A 13,845-nucleotide genomic window follows, 5' to 3' on the forward strand; every position below is an offset into this window, starting at 1 on the left:
TTTTGATGCATTTGTAACGATGTTGTTTGGTTACACTCAGCCAAATAGAAGTGTACCTTTGTTTTACCTAGACTTGTAGTTCAGAAATGTCAGTCATGGTTGCCTCCTTTCTCTGACTACATTTCAGTTGTCACTTCAGTCTGACCTTTTCCATCTGACCAACTGCTGTGATTGTGGTTTATGTTCTGTTACTTCCTGCCTGCAGTTGGAATAGGCATTCAGTGGTGACAAGCATGTTAACTGAGACTGTAGTTTTCCTCTGTAGATTAAAATGAAACTGAGTATATAGGAAAGCATTTTTTTAAACTTGAAAGCACTATACAAAATATAAATTGTGACTTATCTCTGTTATAGTTACCAACAAGTCATGGTTCAGTTCAGTTGCTCAGTCGTGTGACTCTTTGTGACCCCGTGGACTGCAGTACGCCAGGCCTCCCTGTGCATCACCCGAGTTTACTCAAACTCATGTCCATTGAGTTGGTGATGTCATCCAACTACCTCATCCTCTGTCGTCCCCTTCTCCTCCCACCTTCATCTTTCCCAGCCACTTAAAACTTTATCAGTAGTTCCTTGAATATTCTATTTTTTAAAAAATTTATTTTAATTCTTGGTTGCTTGTCATTCACTGACTAATAGCCCCAGGCCACCAGATTCACATCCTACTGCTTCTCCACTTGCTAGTGTTTTCCTTCCTCCTTCTAGGGAGGAGTGTTGTCTAGCAGAGGACAGTTCTTTGTACTGTGGGACTGACCTCCCCGCCCCACTCTTGTGAAGGCCAGAGGCAGCATCTGGGAGAGGTGAACAGGGAGGAGCACTGAGTAGCACTCTCTGCTGAGAGCCAGTCTGCCAGCAGACTGCTCTTTGTGGGTCCCAGATCTTATCTTACTTCCTCTTTGGGTTTGTTGTTTTCTCTTTTTTCAAAACCCTGCTTATTAAAATCCAATTTCTTTTTCATAATACCACCAAAAATGCAATTGCTTGCATGTAAAAATCAGTCAGGCATAATTATTTATTAGGAGTGCTGATCCCCTGGAGGAAGGCATGGCAACCTACTCCAGTATTCTTGCTTGAAGAATTCCGTGGACAGAGGAGTCTGGTGGGCTACAGTCCATAGGATCGCAAAGAGTCAGACACGACTGAAGCATCTGATCATGTACACACTGTATAATAATAATATACATATATCATAACATATATAATAATAGTGATGTATAGTAATCAATAAAATGGGGCTTCTCTGGTGGCTCAGTGCTAAGGAGTCTGCCTGCCAGTGCAAGGGGGCGTGGGTTTGATCCCTAAGTTGGGAATATCCCCTGGAGAAGGAAATGGGCAACCCTATCCAGTATTCTTGCCTGGGAGATCCCATGGACAGAGGAGCCTGGTGGGCTACAATCCATGGGGTTGCAAAGAGTTGGACATGACTGAATGACTAAAACAACAATCAGTAAAAACAAGCTTAGGCCTTGCCTTCATGAAATTTTATCTTTACTGCTCAAGTTTTAGAGCCTTGAATCTTAAATATTTTAAAGTTCTCCTTCCATTTTTTTATAATGTGTTATATATTTTGTTCATTAAGTATTTATACAGCTGTCTTTGACAGTGGATAGATAAGATTTCATACTTCAGGCTCTTGAAGACTACTGAATAGTTTTCATGAAAGGAGGAGTAATATTAATAGATTTCAACTAACTGCTTAGACTAACGTCAGTGTCGTAAAGAGGTAAGGGATTTTTATTGTCATTTTCTACATCTTAGTTTTCTAATCAGCCAAGTAATTTCGTGAAAAGTTTTTCTCTTCCAAAAATTTATATTGGAAACCAGTTATGTAAGTAATTCAGTGAACGCATTTTTTGAGTGCGGACTATGTGCCAGGCCCTGTTCTAGGCACTCAAGGAAGAGCAGTGCCTATAATCTCATGACTGCATTATAGTGGAGGAGTGGAAAGTAAGGAAATAAATACATAATATATGCGCTGTGATTAAGTGCTGTGAAGAAAAACATAGCAAATAGAAAAGGTGGGGAATATTTTAGGTGAGGAAAGAAGATGACCTCTGAGGAGAAACATTTGTGCTGGAATGAAAAGAGTTACCAACAATGGGTGTACTTGGGAAAAAGAGCTTTGCAGGTTGGGGAAACTGCAAATAGGGGGTTTCAGTGAGTAATCTATTAATATTTTTTCCCCTTTTTGGCACTTTATAGTAATCTGTAGATCCCTCCATAATCTGGCCTTCATTGATACTGTCAGTCTTATCTCTTAATTACCTTGTCAAATGGTAATAATAGTGCCTATTTTATAGGCAAAGTGAAATGTATAATATGTAACATAGATTTATGTGATGTGTAATAGACACTCCATAATTGATAGCTGTTGTCATCATTAGTTTGTTAGTATAATAACTATTAGCAGCTTATGTTCTTGCCTATTGATGTCTTCCTAGAGAACACTTGCTCATCTTTCAAGATTCAGTGTGAATGTATCTTTCTTCTCAAATCTTTTTCTTGCTGTGCAGGACTACGTTCTAAGTTTTGCTGCCATTATATATTTATTACATGTCTGTCATTGCATTTGCCATGTTTAACTTTGTTTTTACCCTTTATATACCTGGCTTCTAAACTGAAGCCTGGCATTCTACATTTTTCCAGGTAAAAACTTATATTCAGCAGTTTATTTGGCTTCTGATATTTATATATGTTTAAGCTTTCAGTTCTTCCCTGGTGGCTCAAACGGTAAAGAATCTGCCTGCAATATGGGAGACCCGGGTTCGATCCCTGGGTCAAACAGATGCTCTGGAGAATGGAATGGCAACCAACTCCAGTGTTCTTGCCTGGAGAGTTCTATGGACAGAGGAGCCTGGTGGGCCACAGTCCATGGGATAGCAGAGTCAGACATGACTGAGCAACTAACACTTTCATTTTCAAACTTTCAATGTATGTCTGTCACTGTGGTAATATAGTAAAGGTTTGTTCAAGGGGAGTGTGAGTTAAAGGTACGTTATTATCAAAAGGAGAAGAAAGCTAAGAAGTGTAGGTCTGTATTTTAGATTGTGTCTGTCTTTCATGAGGTGTCTAATGATCCTCTTCCATGGGATACAATTGTGTTTCTTGGTTTTCTCTGCTTCTCAGCCAGGTTTGGGCATGATCTATGATAGCGATTCCTTATTCTTCTCTGACACGGGAAACACTGATGTATTTATATTCATTGTACTGACACTCAAACATGAATTTGAAGACTGGTGTGAATCCCAAGTCTGTCATTTCTAGGGGTGTAATCTTTAGCAGGTTACTCATAAGTCTCATTTCCTCATCTGAAAAACGAATATGTTCTTCACACAACGTTGTAGGGATTATATTACGTACATAAAATAGCTTTGGCTTCTAGAATACATTAGATGCTTCTTACTGGGTAAAATCATTTTAATTCATTAGTTATTTCTGCAGAATCAGACTGAGCATTTGTTTGGGTAAAGGAAAGCAGGATAGAACTTAACAGTGGTGTTGATTGCTGACTTTGGTTGGTTAAGTCTTTCTCTGTTTCAGCTGATTTCTTTTTTATTTTTTTCTCACTGGAATGTGCTGCTCTTGATTCAGAGAAGAGAAAGGAATGCTCAGCATAATGCTGAAAAGATACATTGCTTCATGTTGCGTTTAACACAAGATGAGGGCACTGAAAGCTTCCCAGGTGGCACTGGTGTTAAAGAAACTGCCTGCCAATGCTGGAGACAGACACAGGTTTATTTTCTGGGTTGAGAAGATCCCATGGACAAGGAAATGGCAACCCACTCCAGTATCCTTGCCTGGAGAATCCCATGGACAGAGAATCCTGGCAGCCTACAGTCCATAGGGTTGCAAAGAGTCGGACACGACTGAAGCGACTTAGCACACACACACACACACACACGAGGGCACTAAGGGGAGGAAATTTATTTTTGGTGGGTGTCTGCACCAAGCACAGGGCCTTCCAGGGACAGGCACTCTTTATCATGTGTAAAAATGAACAGGTGATTTTTGTTTAAGTGAGAAACTGGTTATAGAGTACATGGTGCATTTTGGGTAGCTAAGGTAGATGTCTGTATGATGGCAAAGGAGACAGATTTTGGTATTTAAGCAGTTGTCTTTGAAATTTGTCTATTAATCCCGATTCGTTAACTGCATAGTTCTTTTATATCAGTTTGTATATTCTAAAAGAAATTTAGATCACCTACTTTGAGTTAAAATGGTCAGTTGTGCTGAATTAACCTAGAAGGAAAAACAACTGAGAAAAAAATGAAAAAGACGTTGGAACAGGTTCAGTTCAGTTCAGTCACTCAGTCCTGTCCAACTCTTTGCGACCCTATGAACCGCAGCATGGCAGGCCTCCCTGTCCATCACCAACTCCCAGAGTTCACCCAAATCCATGTCCATTGAGTCAGTGATGCCATCCAACCATCTCATCCTCTGTCGTCCCCTTCTCCTGCTGCCCTCAATCTTTCCCAGCATCAGGGTCTTTTCAAAATTAGTCAGCTCTTCGCATCAGGTGGCCCAAGTATTGGAGTTTCAGCTTCAACATCAGTCCTTCCGATGAACACCCAGGACTGATCTTTAGGATGGACTGGTTGGATCTCCTTGCAGTCCAAGGGACTCTCAAGAGTCTTCTCCAACACCACGGTTCAAAAGCATCAATTCTTCAGCGCTCAGCTTTCTTTATAGTCCAACTCTCACATCCGTACATGACTACTGGAGAAACCATAGCCTTGACTAGATGGACCTTTGTTGACAAAGGAATGTCTCTGCTTTTTAATATGCTGTCTAGGTTGGTCATGACTTTCCTTCCAAGGAGTAAGTGTCTTTTAATTTTGGCTGCAATCACCATATGCAGTGACTTTGGAGCCCAAAAAAATAAAGTCAGCTAAGAGGCTCTTTAGTTCTTCTTTCTGCCGTAAGGGTGGTGTCATCTGCATTTCTGAGGTTATTGATATTTCTCCCGGCAATCTTGATTCCAGCTTGTGCTTCTTCCAGCCCAGCATTTCTCATGATGTGCTCTGCGTATAAGTTAAATAAGCAGGGTGACAATATACAGCCTTGACGTACTCCTTTTCCTATTTGGAACCAGTCTGTTGTTCCATGTCCAGTTCTAACTGCTGCTTCCTGACCTGCATACATATTTCTCAAGAGGCAGGTCAGGTGGTCTGGTATTCCCATCTCTTTCAGAATTTTCCACAGTTTATTGTGATCCACATAGTCAAAGGCTTTGGCATAGTTAATTAAGCAGAAATAGATGGTTTTTTAGAACAAGTAATGGAATTCAGAATTCACAACTCATCTAAGTTAGAATTCAAAGGCCGTAAGACACTGTACCAAATGGAAACAGAATTTCATGTGGAAAATGGATCATTCTTGCCCTATCCTCAGCTCCTGTCTTTCCTTTCCTTCTGCTGTTCCATCATGGCAAAACACCAAACCTTAGCGCAGTCTTCGTCCTTTACCTTCACATTCCTTGGAAGCATGGGCTCTTGAGTGCTGCCAGGATTCCTGCAGCACTTCCTGATGATTGTGCCTCCCAGTCTTATCTCCATTTGTCTTCCACTGTCACCAGATTGATCTCTCTATATGAATCTGATTTTGTTGGTCTTCTCCTTGAAATCCCTAGTGGGCTTCTTATAGTTTTCAGAGTAAAAAATCCAAATTCTTTAGTATGGAAAAACGACTTTTAGAGTTTTTATCCCTTCTTACCAATCTCCTATTTGGTCTCTTGTTTATTGATTTTTTTCCCCTCTGATTGTAATTTGTGCCAGCCATATCAACCAGTTGCATTTCTGTGAGTGTTTTGTGTTCTTTTCATGACACTGAATGTATGATGCATGCATTTCTCTCCTTCCCAAGGTCATCAATACAGTTCTTTAAAACTCCCTGTGTTTACCTCTAGAAAAGTTCTGCCTCTTCTTTCCCAGTCTGGATTAGGTGCCGTCCCTCCATGCTCTCACAGCACTCTACAATTAATGTTCTTAGTGCCAACAGCATGCCTTTCCCTAGCCTGTGAGCTTTTTTAGGTACAGGATACTCTTATTATCTCTTTAATGCTGGCCAGTGGTTTGCACAGTATAGAAGACTAGAACTTTGTGATTTAGTTAATGTATGAAATAGCAGAATTTACAGAGGTCCAGAATGTGTCCAGCTAAGTTGTGGGTATTATGAGCATGTGAGAAATGGAAGAACATGGCCCCTGCCCTTTTCATAAGCTTAGTCATATGGACAAAATCACATTAAGCAATTAGAGGTTAAAGTGAAAGTCACTCAGTCGTGTCCGACTATTTGCGACCCCATGGACTGTACAGTCCATGGAATTCTCCAGGCCAGAATACTGGAGTGCGTAGCCTTTCCCTTCTCCAGGGGATCTTCCCAACTCAGAGATCAAACCCAGGTCTCCCGCATTGCAGGCGGATTCTTTACCAGCTGAGCCACAAAGGGAGCCCAAGAATACTGGAGTAGGTAACCTATCCCTTCTCCAGCAGATCTTCCTGACCCAGGAATCGAACCAGGGTCTCCTGTATTGCAGGCGGATTTCTTTACCAATTGAGCTATCAGGGAAGCCAAAAGCAGGACCTGTTGTACCAGAAGTGGGTTCGAACTCATGAGGATATAAATCCATTGGAACTTAAGTCTAATGCCTTAACCACTCGGCCATTCTGGTACAACATTAAAGACTGATTTGAGAATAAAGATTATAGTTGAGAATTTCAAATTCCTTGACATTTCATTATCTGCTCTTTGTTCTGTTGTTCCTTAATACTTACCACTCCTGACATGCTATTCCAGAGAAAGCACTGGCGACCCACTCCAGTACTCTTGCCTGGAAAATCTCAGGGACGGGGGAGCCTGGTGGGCTGCTGTCTATGGGGTCACACAGAGTCGGACACGACTGAAGCGACTTAGCAGCAGCAGTTAGCAGCTACTAGTAAAAGTTGAGGTTGTTTCTAATATTTTGTTACTAAAAACAACATGCTATTCATTTTGCTTATTTACCTAGTTGTGCTCATCTCCTGCATTAGAATGTAAGTTTTGTGAGAAATTTTTCTCTCTGTTGTTCACTGCTATTTCCAATGCCTGACACATGGTAGTGCTCAGTAGATATTTGTTGAATGGATTGAATGGCATTCAGAGAAAGAAGTACTCAGAGTTGGTTTTTATGAAATACGTCATGAAGAAGTTAAATTCAGAGGTAGATTCTGATAGTGTTTTATTAATTTAAGTTAAAAAAATACAATTTTGTTTACATATGAGTTTTTTCCAGATTATAGGACTTCCTCCTTTTCTCTACTTTTTAACATTTCTACCATCCTCACTGTTGACTTTGCTTAGAGAGTTTAACAACAAGGCCTATTTAATCAGAGTGAGTGATGCTGAACCTTTCCTTATGTGCTAGTTATAATAAACTTTCACTTCACATGCTTATTTGCAAAATAAAATATGTATAAAAATATGTCTGAGAGGCAATAACACATTTTACACATAATCTTCTTTATGCCATATGTGGTGGTGATACCCGAGAGCTTATATTTTATTTTGCATCCATTCAGGAAAAGTTGGGGCATCTCAGGGTTCTGGATTGTTTTGTGAATTAGGGATTATAATTGACCATTATTTTTATAAGTTCTTAGATTTTTAGCAAATGGTTATCAGAGTTTTAAATATTTACACATTTATGTCACATAACTTATAATTTCATTTTCTTATTTTTATAGGCTTTTCTGTTTCCTTCCTTTTCAAGACTAAAGGAATGAAAATTAGGTTTTGATTTAAAACTGTTAAAAATGTTAAATTGCCAAAATGGTCTGTAAGTAGAACATGTAGGTAATAGAGGCGTAAATTGTTTTGTTTTGTTTTTAAAGGAAGTTACTAGTTGATCTCCACAACTGACTTCTTGTTTTTTTTCCTCAGTGCAGAATTAGATACTCTTAGGCCATTATAGTGAAAGTGAAGTGAAAGTGAAGTCGCTCAGTTTCACTTTTCACTTTCATGCATTGGAGAAGGAAATGGCAACCCACTCCAGTGTTCTTGCCTGGAGAATCCCAGGGACGGGGGAGCCTGTTGGGCTGCCATCTATGGGGTCACACAGAGTCAGACACGACTGAAGTGACTTAGCATCAGCGAGCCATTATAACTGCAATCAATTCAGGTGAGCAAGAGTCCTTCCAGTGAATATTCAGGGTTGATTTCTTTTAGGATTGACTGGTTTGATCTCCTTGCAGTCCAAGAGATTCTCAGGAATCTTCTCCAGCACCACAATTCAAAAGCATCAGTTCTTTGGCTCTCAGCCTTCTTTATGGTCCAACTCTCACATCCATACATGACTACTGGAAAAACCAAAGCTTTGACTTTAAAAACTTTAAGACCACACTATTTGTGGAAATACATGTGGATTTGATGACATTTTAAAAGGATATTATTTTACTATTTTAGTGACTTGGTATAAATCAGTTCTTGGAATTTGTCAATCTGCCAGTCAGCCAGATTGGGTATGAGTGAAGCTTTGACAGTACTTTTCCATTTTGGTGTATAGGCTGTTTACTATTTGAGGTCAGCAAGAGGTAATTTTTATTAATCTCATTTTAAGTCATGAAAAATTACATATTCTCTATAAATTGTTATTTTTTGACAATCTACATGTGAGGATTCACTCATTTCCGTACAAAATTATTTAGGCAATAAATTTATGTTAAGAAAAATATGAAGAACAAGGTTTTTAAAATTCAGTTTTTCCTTGTTGAATCTAAGAAGTTACACATTTAGAGAGTCATATGATGGACTCTTAGAATCTGTTAGAAAAATGATAAAGACATTTCTAAGGATCATGTCAATGTTCTACATTTCTTTTTCTTGTATTCTTTGTGATGTTGCCCTAAGGACTTACATTTTAGACTGGCCTATACAAGAAAACCCCTTGTGCTCTGTGATTTTTTTTTTTTTTTTTAGTTTTTAAGGAGGGAGTTTATCTGTTTTTTGGGGGGGTTAATTTACAAATATCATGAGTTGAATAAGAAGATGATTGTTGAAGATGTATAAGAATGTGGACAACTTGAATTTAGTATTGGTTGTAGTTTGATATCAATTAAGTTGGATTATTTATTTTTAGTCAGTATGTTCATATACTATACTTTTGATGTGAAGAATATCCTACTAGATAGAATTCTTAAAGCATCGTAGTTTGACTTAGTCTGAAATTTAATTTGTTGGTTTTGTTTGAAATTCAACTGTCTTGATTATAGCCTGTGTTTTGGGGTGGCAGGTTAGTAATTGCCCTTTGTTTTATTTCAGATCCATGCATGTCACTGAGTCCACCATGCTTCACAGAAGAAGATAGATTTAGTCTGGAAGCTCTTCAAACAATACATAAACAAATGGATGATGACAAAGATGGTGGAATCGAAGTAGATGAAAGTGATGAAGTAGGTGGAGACCCTTTTTCACTGATACTCTCTTGTAACAGCGTGACCAAGTTTATAGTCTTGAATTTTCCCATTATTCCTTGTATGACTCAACTCCATTTTCCTCATCTTTAGTTTTTTTCTTTATGCTTTAATTTTGCCCTTTGTATTTAGCATGATTTTTTCTTTTTTTCACACATATATGTCTTCCTAGTTTTATAAGAATCCTTGGCCTCATGTACTTACGTTTTTCAAACATATATTCTGTTCTATGTCACCTATTTCTGTTTTATAAACCACCACCACATTTTGTCGTCTAAAACAACAACAATTTGTTATTTATCCTGGTTCTCTGGGTTGACCGGGCTTTGCTGGGTACATTTTCTGTTCCTGTAGTTATGGCCCAGGGTCATGGTGGGAGTTGTATTCAGTTGTGATCTCTTTTGGGCTGAAATATCTCAAATGACTTTTTTACCTTCAGTCTCTCCATTTGGCAGTTACTAACGTGTCATCATTCAGGGGTCTAGCTCAGACTTCCTCATGACATGACAGCTGGCCTTCCAGGTGGCAGTGTTCTAAGAAAACAAGTTCCCGTGTGAAAGTGCTTATTATACCCCTGCATGCCAATACCTGTTAATATCAAATTGGTTTAAAACAAAGTTAATTGGCTGAATTCAGAGTTTGTGTGGGAGAGGATTATATGAAAATATGAATGCTAGCATATGTGGTTTATTGGGGGTCACCGGTGTCATAGTCTACTGTAACCACTGTACAAATAAATAATGCTTTTTTTTTTTTTTTTTTAAAGGATTCTCACCTTACCCCTGCTCTGGTGTCCCTTTTAGTTTTCTTCGTAGAAATTGTTTTCTTTATTTGATTATGATCTCATTCTTACCAAATCTTTTAGGTCTGTTCAACCTTTTTGTTGTATTTGTCACTGTTGACACTGCTTCTCTTTTAGTTTATATAATACTAAATTACATTTTTTTCTACATTATTATCTAATGTTGTATAACAGTGACATCTTCTTATCACACTGTTGTCTAATCACATTGTTATGTAACAGTAGCATTCTCTAAAGATCAATTTTTGACCTGCTGTATCCCTGGGTGCTTAAATGGTAAAGAACATGCCACCAGTGCAGGAGACCTGGTTTCGATCCCTGGGTCAGGAAGATCCCCTGAAGAAGGAAATAGCAACCCACGCCAGTGTTCTTGCTAGGATAATTCAATTCACAGAGGAGCCCGGAGGGCTACAGTCCATGGGGTTGCAAAGAGTTGGATACAACTGAGCGACTAACATTTTCAATACTTACATAAAACATTTACCTTGAAACTCCTCATCTGTTTTTAGGTTACTCTTATTTCTTCCATCTCTAAGTCAGTGCAGATTCTGACCTACATGTATGGCTTTCTGCCTGATGTCTTTTGAGGACTCTTGTTTTCAGCTTAGTTTATCTAAAACAAAATCCCACATCTTTGCTTTGAAATCCTCAGTGGCACGTGTGGACCTATTTCTTCTTTTTTTTAAGTCTTCTAAGTCAGGAGTTGGCAGACTTTAATGTAAAGGACCAGGTTAAGGGTTGAAATGTATCCCACTCCCTAAATATTTTGGAGTCCTAACCCCCAGAACCTCATAGTGTGACCTTATCTGGAAATGAGTTTGTTTCAGATGTAGTTATTTAAGAGGAGCATATGGAGTAGCATGGGTCCTTAGTCCAGTATGACTGGTGTCTTTGTAAGAGAGGAGAAAACCATGTGGAAAGGCAGGTGTGGGGGAAGATTATCATGTGACAGTGGAGGCAGAGATTGGAGTTACGAAGTTAGAAGTCAAGGAATGACAAGGATTGCTGATGATCCCAGAAACCAAGACAAAGGCATCAAACAGATTGTCCCCTAGAGCCTTTCAGAGAGCATGGCCCTCCTAACACTTGATTTCAGATTTATAGCCTCCAGACCTGAGAAAGAATAAATTTCTGTTATTTTAAGCCATTTAGTTTATGGTACTTTATTACAGCAGCCCTAGGAAACTAACATAGGTTAGCTAATCAATATTTTAGATGTTTGTGGGCCATATAATCTCTGTTGTATCTACTCATCACTCCCATTGTAGTGCCAAGCAGCCACAGACAGTATGTGGAGTAATGGTCATGGCTGTGTTTCAATAAAACTTTGTTTGCACAAAAACAAGTATCAGGCTGTAGTGTGTTAACCCCTGCTATAAATGAAATTTTGTGTTTTTAGAATTAATTCCTCCCCCCCTTCCACTTATCTGTTCTAGTTATTGTTCCATTTTAATCTAGGTATTTATTATTTTATGGGTAGATTATCACTTTTACATTTTTCTGCTCTAATTCATCATGCATATCACTTTGAGAATGTTTTTCTCTAGCTTAGAAGTTTAACAGTGATTTCTTAGTACTTATTAGATCAGATATTAACTCTTTAGTCTTTTTTTTTTGACTATCTCTGCATCAACTGATTTCTGCTTACTGAGATAATAATCTCTTCTCATTCGGTTTAAATCATTTTGAATTGAGTTCAGTTCCAGTAATACCAAAATCATGGCTTCAGTTCAAAACAGTCAAATTTATTTGTTCACTTTTAGAACTACAGATGACAGGGTATTCCTATTTTACATTGTTCTCAACTTAAAAAGTATTTAGTAGAGTAAATGAAATGAAGTTGATGGATTGTTAGTTTTACTTACTAGAATGTAACAAAGTAGTTGTCATTTATTAAGGGTCACTTTATTATACTGAGTAATTCATTCTCTCAGCATCACCATTTTTTCTCTCTTCCACTACAAAGACACACAATATACACAACAAAATTAAGCTATAAAACTACTTTTAGTTTTTTAGTAAAGCATTGAAAAGTAATGCTCTAGATTATTAGTGATAAATTGTTCATTCTAATCCTCTCAAGATTGTCTAAATGGTTTATTTAGTTGCCAGTATATTTACTTAGGATCTTGAAGATCAGTATTCTAACATAAGTTTTATTTACTCCATAACTTATTACTTGCACATGAATTATGGAATAAATAGCATTTTATGTTCATATATTTGATACTCTTTGTAAAGGAAATTATATTCTCTAGACTGAATAGATTTCCTAAAAATATTGTTGTACATTTTCTTAATCATTTACAGTATTAGTTTGATCAGACTCCGTGTCAGCTCAGAGTGTCTAGTGTTGTAGATGAGTGCCCTGTTCAGTTTCATAATTCAGTCCATCAATTAAATTGGAAATAACTTGTAACACTAAACCCTGTACTGTGTTGAAAGGTTATAATTTTAAGCTATTATACTAATGATGCTGTTTTCCTCTGATTTTTAGTATTACTGAGGAACTAATAATTGTTTAACAGTGTTTTAGGTTAAGAAATATATTAATTCAGAGGGATTATTTCAGGGAGAGTTAGAGGTGGGACTGGAAGAGCATATGTGGTTAATTTGGAAAGTTTTGGTATTATAAAATGTTTAAAAAAAGATTAGTGTGCACTTTCACTTTTTGAAACTAGAAACACATGTATACCTGTGGTGGATTCATTTCGATATTTGGCAAAACCAATACAATATTGTAAAGTTTAAAAATAAAATTTAAAAAAAGAAAAAAAAATAAAAATATGAAATGATTCAAAAAAAAAACTAGAATAGTTTTAGATAGCTACCTTTCAGAACTTATAAATTAAGATTGGTTCATTTTTAGCTTAAAAAAGGTTAGATTTTTTTATATTAAAATCTACATAACAAAATTAGTCTTGTTATTAATTGATATATCACATTATAAATATTATTACTCTGGGGTGTTTTCTGACACCAAGCAGTTTTTCAGTTTTCTAGCACCCAACTGCATTTCCAGGAGTTCAATTCTGACACTCTCTACCTGGAGATGGTATCAAATCCATGAGTTAAAGGACTCAGTCCCATTATACCGCCCTTGCTTCAGATGCCAGCCACAAATCTCTGGTTATGTTTATGAACTTTAACTGACGGGCCTTGAATCTGAGATTCCCATGGCTCTTTCCTCAGATTTGAAAATTTGCTGGGTATGTATCTGAATAAAACGAAACCATGAATTCAAACCATACACGCACCACAGGTTCATAGCAGCATTATTTAAAGTTGCCAAGATATGGAAGCAACCTAAGCATCCACCAATAGATGAATGGATAAAGACGATGTGGTATACAGTAGAATATGACTTAGCCATAAAAAGAGTAAAATTTTGCCATTTGCAGCAACATGGATGCACTTTGAGGGTATTATGCTGCTAAGTGAAATAAGTCAGACAGAGAAAGACAAATACTGTATGATACTGCTGACGTGTGAAATCTAAACATACAACAAATTAGTGAATAATACAAAAAGGAAGCAGAGTCACAATATTGAGAGCAAACTGTGATTACCAGTGGGGAGAGGGAAGTGCTGGGAGGGGCA

At 37.7% G+C, this 13,845-nt stretch overlaps 1 protein-coding gene across 4 annotated transcripts in view; it reads left to right on the forward strand.

Moving 5' to 3' along the window:
* STIM2 (stromal interaction molecule 2) overlaps positions 1-13,845 on the forward strand; it is a 185,297-nt gene that overhangs the window by 63,282 nt on the left and 108,170 nt on the right. For 3 of the 4 annotated variants that reach the window (XM_005207821.5, XM_002688161.7, XM_005207822.5), the window contains exon 2: positions 9,292-9,422. In XM_005207821.5, the coding sequence (XP_005207878.1) occupies positions 9,292-9,422 (131 nt within the window). Of the gene's footprint in view, positions 1-8,016; positions 8,153-9,291; positions 9,423-13,845 lie in introns of those variants that run through there. The other variant, XM_024993529.2, reaches the window with a different exon arrangement.

This window comes from Bos taurus, chromosome 6 (genome assembly GCF_002263795.3).
Source record: "Bos taurus isolate L1 Dominette 01449 registration number 42190680 breed Hereford chromosome 6, ARS-UCD2.0, whole genome shotgun sequence".
Taxonomy (NCBI): domain Eukaryota; kingdom Metazoa; phylum Chordata; class Mammalia; order Artiodactyla; family Bovidae; genus Bos; species Bos taurus.